The sequence below is a fragment of the Schistocerca americana genome, chromosome X (genome assembly GCF_021461395.2).
Source record: "Schistocerca americana isolate TAMUIC-IGC-003095 chromosome X, iqSchAmer2.1, whole genome shotgun sequence".
Classification (NCBI taxonomy): domain Eukaryota; kingdom Metazoa; phylum Arthropoda; class Insecta; order Orthoptera; family Acrididae; genus Schistocerca; species Schistocerca americana.
In genome coordinates, this window is record NC_060130.1 from 256110574 (window position 1) to 256133018 (window position 22445).

General features: G+C 39.4%; 1 protein-coding gene across 1 annotated transcript in view; it reads right to left on the minus strand.

Moving 5' to 3' along the window:
• The window catches only part of LOC124556790 (paired amphipathic helix protein Sin3b-like), a 289392-nt gene that overhangs the window by 72429 nt on the left and 194518 nt on the right, over positions 1–22445 (minus strand). Inside the window, exons 15-16 of the mRNA XM_047130801.1 lie at positions 22178–22321; positions 5924–6161 (exon numbers count right to left, since the gene is read on the minus strand). Of these exons, the coding sequence (XP_046986757.1) occupies positions 5924–6161; positions 22178–22321 (382 nt within the window). The remainder of the gene's footprint in view (positions 1–5923; positions 6162–22177; positions 22322–22445) is intronic.

Consider the following 22445-nt stretch of genomic DNA (forward strand, 5'->3'; position numbering starts at 1 on the left):
TGGTGTTGTAACTGTATTCAGACTTCAAGATTTAGACTGGTCATTTTACACAGCTCTATACCTACAGCTGTTTCTTGTATATCAAGAGTTGTATTTTTATATACTGTTCCATGTATGGAACAATATGTGACAGAGAATTAGTGGGGCAAAATGAAGACTTGGTGTAATGTGTGTCCCAGCTTAGAGGGCATTTCCAGTCTAGAACATAACAGGTAACCAATGCATTTTTCATTTTTTGTACATGGTAGGCATGAAAGTGTATTGTCTTTCTGTCAACTTAATCCCATAGGTTCATCCTGATGAAGTGCCTGAAGATGAGGTAGTTTCCAAACCGTCCAGTCACTTTGAATCAAAAGTGCATATTGCTGCTGCTAGGTACAAATTCTTTTGGCTGAAACAGCAGCCTAAGCAACCTTATAAACTGTGGGTAACAGTGCTCAGAGGACTCACACGATAGTGTCAAGTCAAATGTTCCAATGACTTAAGTCACAGTGCTGTGATGCTTTGCGATGCTATAACTTAAAATGTTTCTAACACTCTCATTAGAGCCTCTATTCTAAAACTGCTGAACAAAGACTCGAAAACTGTGTTATCTATCACTGAGTTTCATGACACAGCAGACATTACAGAAGTTGATATGTAAAGTATGTACAGGCATTTCTGTGGTGGGTGAAAAAGTGACAAATTTCTGGAGTCAACCCCTCCCCTCTCCCTGCACAAACAGAACGTAGCCTAAGGTCTAAGTTCTACATTCATAAGTCCTGCTGTCACAGCAGCTTTGAAAACTGTGTTATTGATCATCGCGTTTCAAGGCATAGTAGACATTTCAGAAGTTGACATGCATAGTTCGGCCATTTCTGAATTGAAAAGTGAGAAACTTATGGGGTCAGCCCCCTCCCCCCCAAACCACAAACGATAAGAATGTAGCCCGAGATCTCAATTCTGTGCTTATAAGTCCTGCCGTCAGCGCAAAGCACAGCCCGCACCAACCAGAAAGTCTTGCCTCTGTCGTTTCAATGTACAGGACAGGGTACTGGGTCTGTGCCAGCAGACAAAATGTTTCGCCTGCGCCAAGGAAGGCCACATACAAACAATGTGCTGCCACGCCTGTGCACACAGACAATTTGGTAGTTCATAATTGTTGCCAAACCAAACAATAGTTTTCCTCATGTCAGCACGTTGTAGGTGTCGCCACCGGAGCCAACCTTGTGTGAATGCTCTGAAAAGCTAATCATTTGCATATCACAGCATCTTCTTCCTGTCGGTTAAATTTCGCGCCTGTAGCACATCATCCTCGTGGTGTAGCAATTTTAATGGCCAGTAGAGAGAGAGAGAGAGAGAGAGAGAGAGAGAGAGAGAGAGAGAGAGAGAGAGAGAGAGAGAGAGTGTGTGTGTATTTAAGGACTACCTATAGTGATAGATAACAAGCCTCAGTTCACTTCACACGAGTTTGAACAATTCTGCAGTGACAAGGGTATCGATCATGTCCTCACAGTGCCTTTTAATACCAAGTGCAATGGAGAGACCGAACAGGTTTCTCTGATCCTTCAATGTACAGATAAACAAGTTACGGGCCACCCACTCCTTGGACCAGGCTCTCTAAGTGCTTTTGTCATTGTATCGCTCCGTGCCCCTGGGATGGCAAGTTGCCAATGGAACTATTGATGTCATCGTCATCGGACACTGCTCCACCCTGTGTTTCCACCTTGGGGAATCTACGTTCCACCGACAATGTTCAAGTTTCAACCCCAGCAATTAGTGTTGTGCAGAGTCTTCCGAAAAGGTCGCCAATGGAAATGCAGGGTAGTGTCTGAAATGTCGTCAAGAGCCATCTACATCATTCCGAGTCTGACAGGGCTGCACTGGCAGCACCAAAACTATCTTTGGCCTGTTGTTTCTCATCATGTTGCCACCCCCTTTTTGTTTGCAGACCCAGTTTGTCACCAGGGCCTGCAGCAGCCACCAGTGCAGGTGCCACCACCTCCTGCTGTGGGGTGGTTGTCCCCCCATGGGGAATGGCAATGGAAATCGGCCGGGAGCTGCCTGCAGCATCGTAGTCATGCATGCCATCCACGTCACGGCCTGAGGAGAAGTCGTGTCTGGTCACCCGACCACTTGCTCCTGAGGATCCCATGCTCTTTTTCGTCACCCCATCAGCATCCACGTAAGTTTAACAGTTTTTGTGCCCAGAACAGAGGTGTGCCCCCTGGGGTTGGTTTCCCAGTCTTCGACTGCAGCCCTGCTCAGGGCAAATGCAGGGATGTGGGTCAATGCTCAACACCAACTGTAGTCTCGACACCCGTCCCTGCATCTGCATCGGTGTCCCATTCTCCTCCTCTTCATCGTGCTTCGCAATCTTACCCGACACAGGCGAGGATGTCTTGGGGAGGGGGGTTGCTGTGTCATTGATAGTCAATAATATCGCACAAAGGTAGACCACCAATGATGCTGCTTGGACATATGTTGCATGTCCAAGCAGCATCACTGGTGGTGCCAATCGGGACAAGGTGAGAGACATTCCTCCCAGAGTTTCAGGTGCCTCCACAGAGCACCAGTTATGAAATACAGCCACAAGGCCACGAGACACAGTTCTGTGTGAGCTCTGACTTGGGCTACATCTCTAGTGAGTGTTATACTTCTGTCTCCAGAACACGGAGTCAATGTTTTCAGTCTGTCAAGCTATTCACAGACTTGTCTTTAGAGCAAATGTTAACTTCTGTCCCATGGACAAGTGGTGTTGTAATTGTATTCAGATGTTCAGCATTCAAGATTTGGACAGGTCATTTTTTGGCAGCTCTGTGGCTATGGCTGTTTCTTGTCTATCAGGGATTATATTTGTATATACTTTTCCATGTGTGCCTACTCCAGTCACAGAAGTGGAGAGTGATAAAGATAAGTTTCATTTTCTTCTAAATAAAGTGCCCGGTATGAGCTGATGGACAGGGCAGTCATAGCATACTTTGTGTGTGTGTGTGTGTGTGTGTGTGTGTGTGTGTGTGTGTGTGTGTGTGTGTGTTCCCTTTTCTGAAGAAGGCTTTGGCCAAAAGCAAAATGTGTATCAGTCTTTTCATTGTGCAACTCAGCGTGTCTTCTTTACTGTGATTGGCAATCGATCCTTTTCCTTCTACCATTGTAAATAAAGTGGTTTGTTATTTGACTGTTGATGTTACTAAATTGACTTTTCTCTGTGTTTACCTTCGTGCATAAATGCGGTATATAAAAGTTACCAGAAGAGAAACTGAGCTCTGTCAAATTCAGACATGAAATGTTAGAAGATTCAATATGAGATGGGGGAAACAAAAAAATTAGAAGAAGGGAGTGAAAAAGATAAAGTTAAACATGGCAGAGATTCGGAAAGTAAAACTGGAAAAGGGGGAAGACATCTGGTCATGTATCAAGAATCAATATTGGACAGGAAGTGGCAGGTAGTGTGAATAGAGAACATTTGTCTGGAAACTAAAACCCATAACATACATAAAGGGGGTGAAAATTTAACAGAAGTGTCAGACTAGACTACATATTATGGCAGAGAAAAGAAATGTGATTTTATGTGTAACATGAGCAAGGACAAATGATTGAAATGAGAGGAAAGAGTTTTGAACTATGCAGATGATATTGCCAAACCAAAATCTGAAATGAATAATAACATCTCTTTAAGTTCTAAGAGCAATGAAGCAGTATTCAGGCCACATCTGTCAGCTGCTGTAAGATGTCTAGTGTAGGCAAATACTGTTCACAGGTCTTGAGAAAAGAGGTTTTCTGATGACATTGCAATTCTGTAAGAGGCAGTAAAGGGCCTGAAATATCAGTTGAATGAAGGGATCCAGTCTTGACGAGATTATAAGGTAAATATCAACAAAAGGAAAACACATATAATGTAATGTTGCCAAGTTAAATCAGGAAGTTTTCAGGGAATTAGATCCGGAAATGAGACACTAAAAGTATTTGATGAGTTTTGCTATTTGGACAGAAAAAAAAGAGAAACTGATGATGGCCAAAGGGAGAGAGGACTGACTGGCAACAGCAAGAAAATTGTTACTGAAGAAATGAGTGTCTTCTACACTTCAGCTGCCAAAAGCCTGTCATGCTTGCAGTGGATGCCTCCTCTTATGATATTGGTGTTGTGTTGTCACACTGTATGGGCTCCACTGACACACCAATTGCATTTGCATCAAAGACCTTTAACAAGGCTTAACATAATTACAGCCAATTCAAGAAAGAGGCTCTCGCAATCATTTATGGTGTTACTCACTTCCACCACTATTTGTATGGATGCCGCTTTTACCAGTTACGGACCACATGCCACTGACGGCCCTGTCTGGTTCCTCTCAGCCTGTCCCAGCCAAACACCACAGAAGCTACGTCAGTGGGCCTTAGTGTTGTCCAATTACCAGTACAAAAGGATGTATACATCCTCCACTACGCATTCCAATGCTTACCTACTACCACAATTTCCAGTAGGATCAGTTGCACGGTTTGATTCATCAGAGGACTCTTGCTTCGTATTGATTCGCAGGATAAGCATGTGTTAGAAGACTTTCCTTTCACTTTTCGCTGTGTGATGAGTGTGACACAGCAGTGGACCCAGCACTGAATGTGGTTGCAGGCATCCTTTTTTTTTTTTTTTTTTTTTTTTCACTGACACAGTTATTCACCAGAGCCTGCCTGAAACAGCTGCCACTACAGGTGCCATCACCTCTTCCTGCAGGGCGGTCTCAGCCCCCCCCCCCCCTCCCCCTGCCCCACCCTCCGGGGACACCAGTGGAGGTCCAAGACAATTTGGAAATTGTTAAGTTTCACCAGAAAATTGCACACAAATTTTCTTGGAATAAAGTTATTCTTCACCAAACATCTTAGGACTTTCATTTGCCCAAATGTACAATTACTCATTATTAACAATGCCTCAAAGTTGGAACTACACCTCATCTAGGAACAGTGTATCATTCAGAATAACTACATTTTCCTGGTGACGGGTCTGATATCATCAACAACAGGCTCCTCTTTCTGTTATTTTAGTAGTTTTAATTCATGACACATGGGAAAACAGTATGTATGAAGCTCAGTATTCTTTCTTCTTTTACTTTCATTGACCCAGATAAGATCTATTTAGAAAGGACATCAGTCCAAGACTGTTAACGTTGCTCTGAACGATGTTATTCTTCAAGCTTCTCGCTGAAATATAACACATAGCTGAACTACAATAAAGAGTGTGCAGATGACAAAAATATGTAATTTTTTGTCAGTAATAAGTGTACATAAACATACCTCCAGCCAAAAATATTACACTGAGATCAGAGTGTGTCCTACACATTTAAGACCTCTGCTACCATCTGTCATGGATATTTCCTAACCAAGTAGTATCATTATCAGAGCAGGATATATTGTCTAAAGTGGTGTTTAGTTCTCAAATTCACCCTAATTTAATCCAAAAACAGGCAAATACATCTTCTTGGTTCACCAGTAAGAGCACAAATCTCATGTCTTCAGCACCAAAATCATGTATTGTGTATATCCTTATAACACAACTGTCAATTATCAAGTTAAACAACTTATTCATTTTTGTGTATTACGAGAAATTCACCAGAAAAAACTACAAAATTGCAAGGGGACACAGTGGTTCAAAAGAAGTAAAAGAGCACAAAAAACTACCCTACCTTTCGGAAATATTAGTTGGGGACAGTTGGAAAGATATATGAAAGTACAGAACTGCTTAGAAAGGTTTTCCCTTGAATGCACACAATTTTTGATAGTTTTATCTCAAAGCACGAAAGAACTCATGAAGTAATCAAATGACAATTATGAATTCTACCACAGGCACCTATTAATAATGATACTTAAATACCAAAATTGCTACAAGCATAAAAGTTAATACAACAGAAATATTTAAAAGTTGTCAGATCAAAAAAGATAATATCATGCATACCTTCTTCTCTCTCATCCTCACTCAGCTCTTGGCGTGGGTGGAAGAACATGTCAGGTACCAGCTGTCTGAGAAGTAATTTGATCTGATGTTTCTCTTCTTTGTGAATACCTGTTTGTCTCTTCACATGATGGATGAGCAAATTTGCAGTGTCATCCAATATACATTTGTTTTTATAGGGCAGAATCAAATGAGGTCCTGTCGAAACATCTACTGTTGTCTCTTCTGCTTGTTCATGCCGCTAGAAGAACAAATTATTATCATCAATAACTTACATAATCTAGGTTTAAAATATTGTCATCTATAAAAGCTTGAAAATATTTTTGGAAGTACTGTGTGCCCAACTGCTTAGTAATGACATGACACATGAAAATTAAAATATGTCTCCTGAAAAAGATCATTACATAGTATATATGATTCACCAACAATTTCAAAGAGATGAATGTATGAATTAGTGAGAAAAAGAAACCAATTTTAAACGATTTGTTTGCACTTCACACACAATCGTGTTACGTATAACACATGCAACTATTAGGAGCTATAATCTGTTATATCAAACACACCTTAGGACACACATCAATATTTCACCCTCTCTTCTGAAAATGTTCTACAGTCCAGTCCTATTTCCCTCGTTGAAAGCTTGGCAAGCCTGACTAGAAACTCACTCATATATTTAAAGCTCAATATCTAGATTGCACAGCCAATCTAAAGCAGAGGGTTTCACATATATAACCTCAGACACAGGTCCGGCGTATCTTCTTAAGGGGCTTTCCTCAATAATATGGCGGACGTTCTGTTCTGGTGCTCCACAGTCACAGGCTGGTGAGTCACATAGACCCCACTTGTACTTATATGCATTGCATCTTGCATAGCCCATTCTGATACGGTTTAATTTAGTCCAGGTACATCTCTTCAGGTCAAAGCCCGGTAATTCCAGAGTAGGATCTTGGATACCTTGTTTATTAATTCCAGAATCATTCCAAAAGTGCCGCCATTGCTCCTTGATGTCAGGTTGATGTTCTTGTGTATTAACCCATATAGGCTTCCGTGACTTCAAGCGGGTCGATGGTATTTCGTTCAAAACATCATGGTTTGGTAGATTCTGTGGGTAATCTGAGTCATGAATTTTCGACCACTCTCTTGCTGTTGCTTCTTGCCTTCTCAATTGTGGAGGTGGGATATTGCTTAGAGTATGCAGCCAAGGGACTGGGGTGGATTTAATAGTACCCGTTATTATCCTCATACACTCGTTCAACTGGACGTTGATTTTCATAGTATGAGTGCTCGAATGTCAGACAGCAGAGCAATATTCGGCAACAGGGTATACCAGGGCTATTGGGGCAGTACATAAGGTGGATGCTTGAGCTCCCCAAGTCGAGCCAGCCAATTTTCTCAGGATGTTGTTGCGACTCTTTAGCTTTTAGCTTACATTTTCTAAATGTTTTTGTAAGTCAGGGAGCGATCTAGTGTTATGCCAAGGTATTTGGGGTTGACGTGTTTGACTCTTTTTTCACAGAAGTTCACATTCAGTTGCTGGTGGGCCATTTTATTGTTCAACTGGAAAGCACACACCTCAGTTTTGGTTGGATCAGGGCAGAGTCGCCATTTTTTATAATAGGAATTCAAGGACTCCAGATCTTCTGTGAGTACGTTCGCTCCTTTCGCAAATGTTTTAGTTTGTACGACTAGTGCCAAATCATCGGCGTAGCAAAATTTCCTGCTGACTGTATTTGGCAAGTCACTAATATACAAATTAAAAAGGGTTGGGGGCCAACACAGATCCTTGAGGAAGGCCATTTTTTATTTTATACGATCTGCTGGTGTTGTGGCCTATGCTCACTTTGAAAGACCTGTTCGTCAGCTTGTTGTTCATTAAGGTTGCCAGTTTTAAACTAGGTATGTGTCTCTTAAACTTAAGCATAAGACCCTGGAGCCACACAGTGTCGTATGCTGACAACAGATCAACAAAAGTTACACTTGACTTCATGCTGTTCTGGAATCCGCTTTCTATATATGATGTTAGGGCTAAAACTTGTTCGCAACAGCTGCGCTTGTTTCTGAAACCTGCCTGATATGGAGGGGTTATTCCATCCACAATATCCTGAATTCTATTAAGTATTAGGCGTTCCAACAACTTAAAGCATACACTCAAGTGGGCGATGGGGCGGTAGCTAGTTGGATCTTCTGGTAGCTTTCCAGGTTTAAGGATTGCTAGTGTGTGAGCTATTTTAAATTGTGGTGGGGCTATTCCAGTGTTTAAAATGTTGGTGTAAAAGTTTCTTAGCCACGCTTTTCCATTAGGTCTGAGGTATTTTATAAATTCTGGGAATATACCGTCCAATCCTGCCACTTTGCGTATTTTTAAGGTCTTTATCGCACCCTTGATTTCCTCTTCGCTAAATGGTGACGAAAGCAATGTATCGCCATTCACAGTTTTATCAAGTTCTTGTAGTTCTTCTCTAGTTTCTGCTTCAGTTCTTGGATCACGAGGGGTTTTCTCAGCGCACACCTTTATGTACAATGCCATCTCTGACGGTTTTATTTTAGGTTCCTGGTGGCGTGCTGAAGTGGAGTTACCAACTTTCCTCAATAATGACCAGGCTTTTCTGCTGGAATGTGTAAAATTCAGCTGGGACGTGACTTCCTGCCACTTGTGTTTTCTGTGTTTGTTTAGTCCCTCTAATATTTGTCCACCGATTTCAGGGTTTCCTGTTTCTTGGTATTTATCATAAAGTTTGTTAATATTATTGTCCCAGCAAGGAATATACTGTCGTCTAACTCCGCGTGGTATATTCCTTTTGGCTGCATCGATGACGACTCCAGTGAATCGTTTATAGTTTTCTTGCTTTGGGGTAATCCAGCGCAAATTTTTCGCTGTGGTGAGATCTTTTCATGAAATTTCAGTCTCCAACACTCTCCTCCGAATGCAAAAATGTTTGTTGACATCCACCTACATAGGGAGAAATGACCACTGTAATAAAATAAGAGATATCAGAGCTTGCACAGAAAGTGCACGTATAGTGTTTCACAGTTGTGGGATCTGCGCAGTGTCTGTTTTTTTGGAGGAACAGACACAATGCATTCAAATAATTTAAGTGTTCATTTTCACTACACACTGTTAGAGAGTGGAACGGTAGAGAAATAGTGTGAAAGTGGTTCAATGAAGTTTCTGCCTGGTACTTAAGTGCGTAATGCAAAGTTGGTTGGTTGGTTGGTTGGTTGGTTTGTGAGACTGAAGCGACCAGACTGCGATGGTCATCGGTCCTGTAATGCAAAGTGGTCATATAGATGTAGATGTACATAGAGTATTATGTTATCATATAACTATGATTGTATTTATTCTTCCTACATTTATTATTCATTATTTAATATTATTTGGAGTGACTGAATGTTGAGTATCAAAGTGGAACAGACTATTTCATCAACAAAACTACATTGCTGGATAAATTTAAATATTTATGCATCCCCAGGCACTTAAAAAAACTATAAGTTTCAAGAGAATAGTGATTCAGTGATGTAGCACAGTTTTTGTACGAAGTTATTGTATAGATTGTTCAAGAAAGACAGTATGGAAAATCAGGACTGATTATTATTGAAATAGTAAATAATAAAGTGACTAGTTGTACCAAAAACATTAACAAATTTTAGTACTCAAAATAATTATGGTATTTAATGGAAATTTACATAATTTTCAAAGAATTGGATAAGGAAACAATGTCAAACATTTACTTCTTTATTGTTAAACTTACTGACACATTCAAGTTTTTGTGGACATATAACTTCAAATTATAATTTTGAAAAAGTATGAATTCTAATAATGCATTTAATATACTGTATTATTATGTTTTTTATGCAAGCACCATTGCAAGTCCCAGCAAGCCGGACACAGTTATGGCAGTTGTTGTCACTATTTACATAAAGTGATTAGAATGTTTGTCATGGTGTTGCTGAGCAAATGTGCAGATGATTACTCATGTTGAAACAAAAAAATATATATTGCCTGATGTGGATATGACTCTGAATCTGGACCTCGCAAGGGGAAAAACAAAATAATACACTATACAATGATCATATTTCAGTAGATAAGTAATTTTTTTACCGCATTTGATATATTCCTCTTTTTGTAATAATAAATGCTTAATATGTTCAGTTAAACTAAGGAGCTATTGTAGTCATATGTACAATTGTAGACAGGAATGAATTATAGTACTATCTCGGAGAGCAACACAAATTGCAGTACAGGAGGACATTAGTTGCTGTGGTTCTGGTAGGTGACAGTAATATCCACTGCAGTTCCATTAAATTATTTCATAATGGGAGTTCTGGTTAAGCACAAGGGGCCGAGAGATCACTGTCTGTCACCGGTGGAGTAGAACACCACTGACAAACATAGGCTCCAAGTCTGATAGTGTGGGTGGATCTGCCTCCTCCACAGTTACCAGAGTAGTCTTCTCCAAAGATTTCTTCTTTTTCTCGTAAACTACTTTGGAGGATTAGGACTCTTGAGATGGTTCATCTTCTGTGGGAGTAGGAACTGAAGAGGGGTGGGCAGCCCTGGGACCTGCAGTCTGTGGTTCCTTCAGCCAATGGCTGGCATCAGGCCACTGGTCTGTAAATTTCTAGGGAGAGAGTTCTCTAAAGGGAGTCCTGTCACTGACGGACACCACAGGAGGCTGCTGCTCCTCAACTGGGTGTGGGGAGTTGAGGCCTATCTCCCCCATGGGCCTTTGCGTTACTATCTGAGGCTGATATCAAAGGAATGGAGGCATGGAGAGAGTAAGTATTCAAGGCACTGCCAATGTCTTGATGATAGTAGTGGCAAAATTTGATACTACTGGGATGAGATGTAAGCAATCATAATTTTTCCAGCCTTCAAAATATGAGAGGCAATTGGATTTTATATTTCTTAATTAAGGTATCACACTTTGGGGACTGGGAAAAATGATCGTCTCTACAACAGCCACAGAATGGTGCTTGCTCAATTGCTCACATGGTGAGTGTTCATGAAGCAGCTCACTAGAGTCTTCACAAATATGTCTGGTTTTGCAATAGGAAGACACCGCATTGGTGATGGGAAGTACAGCTTTACGTCACAATAGTAGACCACGATTTTATCTTCCTCAGGAAGTAAACCACCCGTAAAAACAAAGATCAATGTTATGGTGTCAGCTTTATATAGTCTGGTGGGTCTGAATGTACAAGATATATAAAGGGGATTCCTCACTTCTAGCAGTTTTCATGACATTCCCTATCTGTCTTCAGCACTGAGTCTCACTGAAATATGAAACCTTGTACCCTGTTGAGGCTCTTAGGGCGAGTTATGGTGAAAAGTACATATCTAAGTTTTTTGTAAAAGAGTAATGCACAGGGATAGGATTCACTACATTAATTAAGATGGAACCACTTCATAATTTGCTGAGGGAACAGAGTGCTCGAAATACACATTTAAATATTATCTACAAAGAACATAGGCTTAGTGGATAGAAAGAACTCTGTACTGAAGCATTCAGGTCTGCATGAAGAGACTGCTGGAGCCTCATAGCCATCAGATGACACCTTTACTCTTTTCACTGTGTATGATATCCAGCGTGATGCCACTTTCTCTGAATGAGGCTCTCCCCAAGGGTGCTATCCAACCAGAGCAATGGCCACCTGTCTTGTCTCTGGTGTCAATAGCGCATTCCCTGCATTGTCAAGGGCCTACAATTGTACAAGTATTTGACAACCCCCGGACGGACTGGCTACCACATCGGTCGCTGAATATTGTATGCTGCATGGCCTGCACTAATTTTATAAAAAGTGAGGTCAAATAAGGACGAGGGAACCAAACACGAGTTAGCTGAAATAAGTGGTGCATAATAAACAAACAAGAAGGAAAAGCCATAATCAATGTCCTACAAACAAGTTATGTTATCAACAGGAAATCTGGTTGAGATTCCATGTCTGTGAAAAGATATAGTCAGAGAATAAGATAGCAGCACAGGAAAAGAAGAAGTAATGGAATCGTTCAGGGCCCCACGTTCACAGCACACACATTCACAACAGAGCTGTGATGACCCTGGAAAGATCTTGAAGTTTGGTGAGGGAAGAGGATGAAAGGAGAAAGACACGTCAATTGGGATACATTAAGATGAAATGACATGTCACTACAGCGATTTGTATTGCTGATGGAATACCACCAGCAAACTGTGTATTTACTATTGCAGTCTACCAATACGACAGAGAGGTCGATGAAACAGATGTACGAGCAAGGAATATCATGACAAGGATCAAGGATGATTCAATAATAATGCCAACAGAAAAATTCATCACGGCTTAGAAACATCCCATCCGGAAAACACTCTAAATGTTCAGATAAGGTAGATCGTGAAATGATCACATGTCTGTACCACTAAGGTGTTTGGAAAGATTAATCCTATCAGATCATAGGCATATGCTGACTGAATAAAAGAAAGGAATTTAACTTTGTGGATACACAGAGAAACCATTTCTTGGTTAAATAATATCAAAGAAAAACAGTTTATGCTTTATTTGTTGTTACAGAGGAAAAGTACGAAAGTGATATTTAAAAGGGACATTATTTATGTAATGTAAAGGCAGACTAGTTGATGATGAGGAGCAAAAGGTTATTCATAAATAAATGATGTAATTCTCAACTGTTTTCATGGAAAGATTAGATAGCACAATTTATTATTATGACAAACAGTGCAATAGTGCAGATCTTACAATAGTATTATTACTTAATATGTCAGAAAAGTTTATGTAGTCTCATGCACTGAACTCCTTTCAGGTGCTACAAACAGTGTCTACATTCAGAAGATGGTTAAATATTGACCCTTTGTACAGAGTACGATGACACCCCAGATTTATGTAACTAATTGAGTAATATATTTATACTGATAACATTAATATATGCTTGTGGCAATGAGCATGACAATCAATGTCACAGCATGCTACAATACAGCTTGCTTAAATAAAGGAAGGCTGGCAGAGCATCCTGTGGTGTGCACAACTCCTCCAAGTTACCTACCTGACAGACTGACCAACAAGGTGCACAGCACTTCATGAAGGAAAATGAAAAAGATTACCTGATCAGGTTGTTCCAGCTCTCATACCCATCTATATGCAGCTGAGTGCTTGCTAACAGAGGTGGACAGGCAGTGAGACAGCCGGTCCATAGCCTACACAACTTTACTGTCCAGGCTGATTGCCCATAAACACAGGTAGCCATACGTTTTGCCCAGGTGCAGAACAAGATGTGTACACAGTGCAACAGAACTACCTGGCAGGTCACCTCTACTACTGCCTGCCTATGGGTTCTCTCAGGCACCTGTGCCCCATAGGGCAAACTTGGAACAGGTTGTGCTAGATTTATGACAAACTTACCATAACCTAGACTTTTAACAACAATGAATGTTTTTGGACTAACAAAAATAGGGAGACTTTAACTAAGAGCAATGATCATATGAGAGTAAAAATTTTGTTTTGTTTCAAGCTAGTCATATCACCAAAATACGTGACTCGAGTTGAAGATGGAAACATGGTTAAACAGTACAGAACCAAACACAGAAATCCAGACTGCAGTAAACACAATGTATATAACAAATGCCACCTATTTGACAAAGTTATTACTGTCTGGACACATCACCCCTCCTGTCACCAAATCAATAGTACTGCATTTTTTTCTCAATAGAAAGTTCATTTCAAAAAATGGCATTGTGCTGCAACTGAGTCTTGAAATGTCTAGATCATTTCTTTTTTATTTTAAGGATGGTGATGAGAAACTAGTGTAGTGTTAGTGTGGATTGTCATAGTATTAGATATTTCCTTTTTTGTTAAGCTAAGGGACTGAATCAGTTCATGTCTTTTTTTTTTTTTTTTTTTAACTACTTCTGATCTTACTAATTATGGTGGAATTTAGAGATGGGTGATTTATAATTTCTGCAAACCAAGCCATGTCGCAGGTAATTAAATTTTCAAATGATTCAAGTTAACCCTTTCAGACCCTCTGGCTACAATTGTGTACCTTAATTTTTAGAGACTATCAGCTGCAACAGAAATATTTTTCCTCCGTGGAAACTTCATGTGCACATCTGTGAATGTTCAATCTTTACATCATTGACAAGAGCTCCCACATGTTTGGCACCACTCTAAAACGATCAACAAGTGAATGTAGCAGTGCAGCAGCAGCATTATCAGTAGGTTGTGACTGCCAGAATCCATAGAGGTTGTTGGTTAGTTATACTCCATTGTATAACTGAATATTATTATTTAACAATGAAAATAATCAATTATTGGCAAAATTATTTAACAGGATAGATAAAAAAATCCACTCACCAAGTGGTGGCAGAATACACTCATAAAAGACAGTTGTAATTGGCAAGCTTTCGAAGCCACTGAATCCTTCTTCAGGCAGAAGGGTTGAAGGGTTCTGGGTGACTTTGCCGAAATCTACCCCCTTTTCCTAGACCTCTCTAGACCTTTTCCTTCACCCCTCTTCCTTCCCCTTCAATCCTCCTGCTGAAGAAGGAGCCACTGGCTCCAAAAGCTTGCCAATTACAACTGTCTTTTATGTGTGTGTTCTGCCGCTGCTTGGGGAGTAGATTTTTGATTATTATTATTATTATTATGTATGGTAGTTATTGAATTATCAGTGTATTAATCACTACAGTGAATATTTCGAAACTAATTATTTTGGTCCATAAAATGAAGCCAAGTGTAGAAAGTTCATATTGAAAATGGGTACATATATTTGTATCAATCTTGAATCTAAAATCAATTAAAATTCACCTAAGAGCATCAGAGCATAAATAAAAATTTTTCTTCTGCCAAATCAGGTCTGAAAGGATTAAAAACATATTTAAGATTTTTCTCAACATTCTAAACAGTAATATCTAGTAACAGCTGAATGAGATACATAAATAATTGCTTGTCAGGTATTGAGTCTCTAATCATTTTTCCAAGTGTTTGATTGTATTTAACAACCTCCAGTTTTGAAAACATTCAATGGAAAGAATGCAAAACAAGGAAATATGCTGTTTCCTTATAAGGCAATACCATGTGTCTCAGCACACTGAAGGCATGCGAGTGCGAGAACAAGCTCTCTACCCATAATAATTCACCCTAAAGAAGCCTACCACTAAAATACAGTAGGTTAACTATTCTTGTTAATGTGTAGGGCTAATTAGCCATGAATGTTAAAATGTTCAAAAGAGGATTGGTTTTAATGCTCTTTCAGAACAGTGTAAAAGGTAAACTGCTACCAATCTGAGCACTGATTTCAACACTACTGTGCTTTCATAGGCACAATCCTATTGAAGGTAGTATGCCTTCATCCCACTCATAACTGACCTGTCCAAGCTGTTATAGGTTGACCTACAGCTTAAAGTGGATACCAAACCACAGTGCGACTTCACATTTTTTCATGTAAGCAAATAAATATCCCAGGTAAAAGCAGCAAAATTCTATGACTGGCAGGGAGTCAATCCTTTGAAGTTGAGCATTACAGTCTGACACCCAGTAATCCATAGATCATTGTTATGTTAGCCTAAATATGTAGTGCTCTGACACATCTACAATCAAACATACAATCAGAAAAATGCACTATGCCCTGTGCATGTAGAAAACTTTTGTTTTCACACTGAATTTTCAGCCAGTACCACAGCAGATTAGATTACAGGACACAAAAATAAAGCCTGGGCAAGTTTATGATGTACATTCACTTGCACCAAATGTTGAACACTTTGACTAAGATGGTAATGTAAGAAATTTGAAGCTGACAAGACCAAAGCGTAACACATATAAACTATTAAATGAAACTGAAAATGATAGTAATGTGAATCAAGATCACCTGACTGATAATCCTTCATCAAGCTTTGATTATATATCATCAAGCCCTGAAATGAGAGACATCCTACCCAAGATTCTTCCCACACCTCCTAAAGTGGTGTTCCATTGCCGACCCAGCCTCAAAAACATCCTTGTCCATCCCTATACCATTCCGAATCCTAACCCCTCGCCATAGGGATCATATCCCTGTGGAAGACCCAGGAGCAATACCTGCCCAATCCAGCCACCCATCACTTCCTATTCCAGTCCTGTCACATACTTATCTTATCGCATCAAAGGCCAGGTTACCCATGAAAGCAGCCATGTTGTATACCAACTCTGCAGCAACCACTGTACAGCTTTTTATATTGGTATCATGACCAACCAGCTTTCCATCAGGATAAACTGCCACCACCAAACTATGGCCAAGAGCAACGTAGATTATCATGGGGCACAACATGCAGCTGAACATAATATGCTTGATTTCAATGATTGCTTCACAACCCAGGCCATCTGGATTCTCCCCTCCACCAGCAGTTTTCTGAACTGTGCAGATGGGTGTAATCCTTACAACACATTCTCCACTCCCAAAAGTATCCCATCCGCAAACTACAGTAACCTACTGTCCCCACACCCTCCTCAAACAGTTTCCACCCCCTCTGTCCTATCTCCTCCTTCCGAACTCTGCAGTAGTATATCCTGGGATGCTTGTGGCCATTCTCTGCTTGAAATCACTAATTTCAGTTCAGTATACAAGTGTGATTTATGACTGCATTTGACTGACAAATTTAACTCTGCAAGTCATTATTCTTGTGTTGTTATTTTTAAACACAAATTGTATGAGGTATTGTGACCATTTTAGACTATGAATTTAAAATTTATACATACTGGGTGGTTATAATTAAACTGATAGTGTTGTTCTGAGTGCTGCAGTCTGAGCTATATACATTGCAGGATGCTCAAACACTTCAGGTATGTTCATTGATCAGAGTACTTGTGGAGTACGCTAAAAAAAAAAAAGTTCCACTTTCTGTCACCAGGTGAAAATATAGCACTGTAAGCAGTCAGAATGTGGTGTGGATGCAGGAAAATGAGAGGAACGATCAAACGCATGATAATGGTGGTTCTGGCACATTTATTAGGATACGGTCACAAGTTACAACAAGTGTTCAGTACGGTTTTCTTACTCAGCAACATGCTGGAACCATAATGCGGCATGGCCGACGTTTGCCCACAGCATATCCAATGTAATCAGTGATAAGTCATCGTATGCAATCCTTCAGGTCAGACACAATCTTTCAGATATCCTCACAACCAGAAGTCACATCTTGAAATTGCTTACAAATGATGCAATAATCACCGAAGGTTTCTCGAAGTAAATCTTTCACCTCGCAAGCGACATGTGGTGTCACCTCACCTTGCATGAATATAGTGGTGTGGTCACAGTCGCATTCTTGGAAAGCTGGAATCACGTGCTGCATAAGGAGGTCCTTATAACGTGTACATGCCACTGTCCACCTAACAGACCCAGGAGGAGTCATCTCCGCAAAGAAAAACAGACCAAAAATGATGAAACTTGTGAAACCACATTGCACAGTCACATTAGCTGGGTGCAGTGGTTATTCCTGCACAACATGTTACATACATGCCCATATGCTCAGTTCACGGCACCATGCAGATTAAAATGTGCCTCATCCATCCAAAGGATATTCCCCAGGCACATGTCATCCACATCCATGTGTGTCAAAAAGTGAGGGGTAAGGTCATGGCATTGAAGCCTATCTTGGGGTGTCATTTAGTGCACATTCTGAATCTTGTAGGGACACCAGCATCAAATGTGCCACAAAATCTTTTTAACTGTTGACCATGGGAGAGAGAATTCCTATGACACAACTCAAGCATTGGTTGCAAAATTTGAGGCATGTGCTGCATGCTATATCACCAGCAACTTCTTCAACTGCCATGGGAATGGGCTGCTTCTCTCCCCCTGCTTCACCACCTAATTCACCTGTTTCTTCAAATTTCTTGGTCATATTCTTTAGCTCATATATCAACATGGAGCCTCTCCACAGCTGTTTCTGTTGGCAATATTCCCACAATGCAGCACCGCTATTGCTGCCATTCTGATAGAACAACTTTATCTGTAGTGCAAAGTCTTTTTTTCTCAAGAGTCACTGGGTTTCTTACAGAAAACACTCATCCCTCTTAACCGTTTACAATAACAGTCACTTCACAAAAGAAATAAACATGCGTTGCCAAGTGACAAACAGCATACTAATATCAAAACAGGAAAACATTTCACATTATGAGTGCTTTTAATACCTTATTTTCACCTGGCGGCAGAAAGTGGAAATATTATCTTATTCAGCATTCTCTGCCAGAGCACCAATTAATGAACCTACCTATGATGTTTCAGTGTCCTGCCATGTATACAACCCACATTGCAGCACTGGGAACACCATCAGTATAATTATAACCACCAGGTACAAATTAAAAATTGATTTTTTTATAGTTTCTTCGTTCCTTTGACTAAAGCAAAGCAAATCTTCCTCAGTTTTAGGATACTTCAAATTTTTAACACAAGGTAAAAGGCTTAAATTCACACACATAAAACATTAGCACTAAATAACTTGTGAAGTAAAATGCCAATAGACAGTATCTCACAAACTACTTCTTTATTGAGGCCAGAGCTTCATTTAGATAATACTTGTCATTAGCAATGTATGACATGTTGCAGCAATCTGCAAGAAAAGCTTTTACGACTAATATAATATTTTATGATTATTTTGTTTAATTTACTCTTAATCATTAAATGTGGTCCATTAAATTTCTAGCATGCAGCTGTGCAAATAAAATTTCATCCACTGATATTTCAGCCGTGTATCATCTAGCCATGGCCGGACGATATGTGGCCGAAATACCAGTGGAGGAAATTTTATTTGCAGCGCTGCATGCCTGAAATTTAATGGACTACTCATTACGCCACGAGAAGTTGAAAATGCACATTAAAAGTGGTGCTAAATGCAAATATGTATTTTTGATACAGTACATTTTCAGATGTCACAATGCTAATTTTATATACTACGAGATGTAAATTTAGGCATCAGAAGGTGTGCACAGCTGCCTAAACTTGCTTGTGGTTGAAGGAAAAACAGGTTTTATGAACTGGTAATTGTTTGTGCTTTATTTCAGAGGACACAACAAATTTTGCAATTTAAAAAAAAAAAGGATTACTTGATGTGTTACCAATTCCACAATTTATACTGTTTTATATGGTGGAGATAAAATAGGCAGTTAGGAGTTGTTATCCACATCTATTGAAAGAAACAATGAAAAGGTGTGTGTGTGGGGGAGGGGGAGGGGGGTTGCTGTTGTTGTTGTTGTTGTTGTTGTTAGCTCTGATGTAGGACATTGTCCAGAAATATTAATTACAAGTTCAATCTTTCTTATGTATCTGTTTGCTGCTTACTGCCTCAACTACATGGTAAGTACAGTAGTAGTTGTTATCCTTTCCACAGTTTGTGACTCACCCAGAATTTTTAAAAATCATGTTAATGGTGCCACTTAATCATCTACTATGTATGGTAAATTGTGGCTTACAGAATTTATTTATTGTCACATGACTGCACAGTCATAAACCGTCTTCAGATTGTCTTCGATACTGCATCAGGGTGTATACGTGGACAAGGAAAAAAAAAAAAAATTCCTGGATTTTTCTTGGATTTCCCGTTTGAAAAATATACTTTCTCCCAGGTGAAAATACACTTTTTCTGTGTTAAGTGGCAGTATACTTTCTCTTGGAATCAGCAAACTTATTAATCCTTTGAATGGTCAAGGTTTTATACACTCGTGTAGAACCTCCCGCCACTTTAGGAAACGAACCCCAGAAAAAATGCTATTTCGAAACATATTTGATTTGCAGCAATACGTACACTGCATATTTTCATATTACAAATGTATACAATCGAATTTCACCAAACGTAACGTTAGTTTCCAAAACATTGAAATCGAGATCGCAATGCACTTTTGTAATCCAATCATATCTCATGTCACATGATCTCACCAGCCGATGTTAGCAGATATTCATTGTGTTCATAAGGGGCAGACAAAACCGGATTTTGTAAACCGATATCCCAATGCCGCTTCTGGATGGTCATGTAAACACTTCAAAATCGATTCCGGAAAGCCACTCCTGGTTGCCAGTTTTCAAATTCTGCAATCGATTTTCACTCCCATATAAATGCAGCCGGTACTGAAACTTGCTTGGGCTGTCAGGTTTATTCTTGTTTTTAAAAAAATTCGGCTAATATTGACGGAGTGGCTTTTTGTACAGTGAAGCATAAGCAGAAATATTAGACTGAAGATGTTTATAATTCGTCTAATTTAAGAGAACTAGTGATTGTGCTGATTGAATCATAAACTACATCTGCTGTTTTCCAGGTGCTGCAGTTAACTGGGCTAGCAAATCTGTTCCAGACCTTAACGTACACGATAGCGAAAAACAGTTTTCGAAATTCAGTTTTTGTCTTTTAGAAGATGCGTTGCATGTAAACGTAGTGATTCAGAGCATAGAACACGTGATTTAGTCACCCTATAGCAATATCACTGTTAAGTACCGTGAACACACAAATAGGAAAAGTTAATGGTATAAATTTATGTACATAATGTAGCTACAAGAAAAGCTAAACTTTCTCATATAATATTTGTCTTTTTTGCATGTGTTACATGTTGATACATCACACAAATGTGCTAGTAAATTTTAAGTAATGATGTAAATGTCTGGTCTTCTGGACACAAAATTCTTCTAAGTGGCTAGCCCTCAAAGTGTTAAGCTTTAAATGAGAATCAAACGCTTTGTGATTTAAGAAATTCAAAGCACGTTCATACACATAACATAACTCATATTGTGTAAAATTAAATGAACTTCGAAAGCAACGCTTTTCAAACCACCAATCGCAATATTTGCGCATGACCTATTAAAATTCGTTTCAGCAGTTGTCAGAAAGCACCAGGAAGCAGCATTACTGTGCCTGCGCAGCTACGATGACATAGGTAGTCTGTATGTTCATACGTATATAGCATTACGAGACCTTACATTACGTCATCAATGAAACAGAACATCAGAGGATAATCTAAGAGCATCGGAATTTTGTAAACCATAATTTAATTCATAATTCGACTTAAAGAGCACATTCGTATGTCCAGATTCACAAAGGCATAGGCCCCAAGCTGATATTAAACTTTTCAGTTTGGTTTTCGGGACGAAAATTTTCTTGGAGTACCAGTACTGTATTATCTCAAGTTTAGTTCCTTATTATGGCATAATGCTATATGTCCAAAAGGATAACAATGTGCACTTGAAATTCCACAAACATCTGACACTAGCCAATAGTGTTTCAAATAAATTGACTGCCTCTGTGGAAAAGATTAAGTAAAGCCAATTCTTTTTTATCAAATCAACAAAAATAACTTCAGTGTTCTGCAAGGCAATTAGTAACAGACTGCCAAAAAACCTGGAAATAAAATAAAATCAGAAAACTGAAACTAATACCATATTTTAGCCCTCCATAATTATGTGAATGTATTTTAATTCACTTTATAGCTCCTGGTCACAGAAATCCGTATTGTATCCATTTGAGAGCTGTAAACCAAGAAGAAACAGCAAATTCACAAAATGCAAACACGGTTCACGTGGAGACTAGCCCTCACCCCACTACAACTCTTACTGCTCTGCGCATGTGAGAATCTGCAGCTTGGGCACGTACGAAAAATGTTTCTGGGTAGTATCCGGCTCACTGTTGCTACTGCTGATACAGCTCGTGTCTAGTTACCTTGGATACAGCTAGCAGCAGCACTTCAAGTAACCAGAAGCGGGAGAAGGTACTGCTCATACGCGACTCAACTGCGTATGTGCATAAGCCCGCTGGCAACTACTCAAATAAACCTAATGAATCTGTTGTGCAGTTTGTTGTTATGAAGTATTGGATGTCTTCATCCTAAAGCCTTTGACACATTATGCTCTTGGCAGACGATCATGTGAGGACTGTATTTTGTTGCTGCAAATGTCGCATTTCCTTTGGAACTTAGGTTTTATTTTCTTTCCTCATTTATGTTTTATTGCTGCAGCATTATATTGCAGTGGCGGGCTAAAGTAAAATTCTTTGTTCGAGTATCAGTTCTTACCAGTCAAAACTAAAACAACGAAAAGTTCCCGGAATTCTAAAAATTTCTCATGTTTCTCCCAGTTTCCTCCAGGATGAAAAAATTCACAGGTTTTTCCCCGATTTCCTGGTTGTCCCGGAGCGTATACACCCTGTGCATAGAACTGTTGGAAACTCCAGAAAACTCTTTGCAAGCCACACGAACAACATTTATAAGAATTAATAACAAAACATTAAATATTATAATTAAAAAAGGAACTGTTCTTACCTCATCAAAAATCACTTCTATATCATTGAAAAGACTTTTTGACCTTAGGGCCTTCAGATCATTCTGCTTGAAATTTATACCCTGGTGATCCAGTGACTTTAAGTAGTACTTTTCATTCTGTTCCCTCCACACTTTGTTGAAGCCCTGGATTTGAAACAAGAAGACACAAAAATTGACAAAAGGATACTTCAGAATCCAAATACATCAAAGGAAAATGTAAATTTATAACCTAATGAAATCATGCTCTTAAAAGAATATTTGTAGTGAA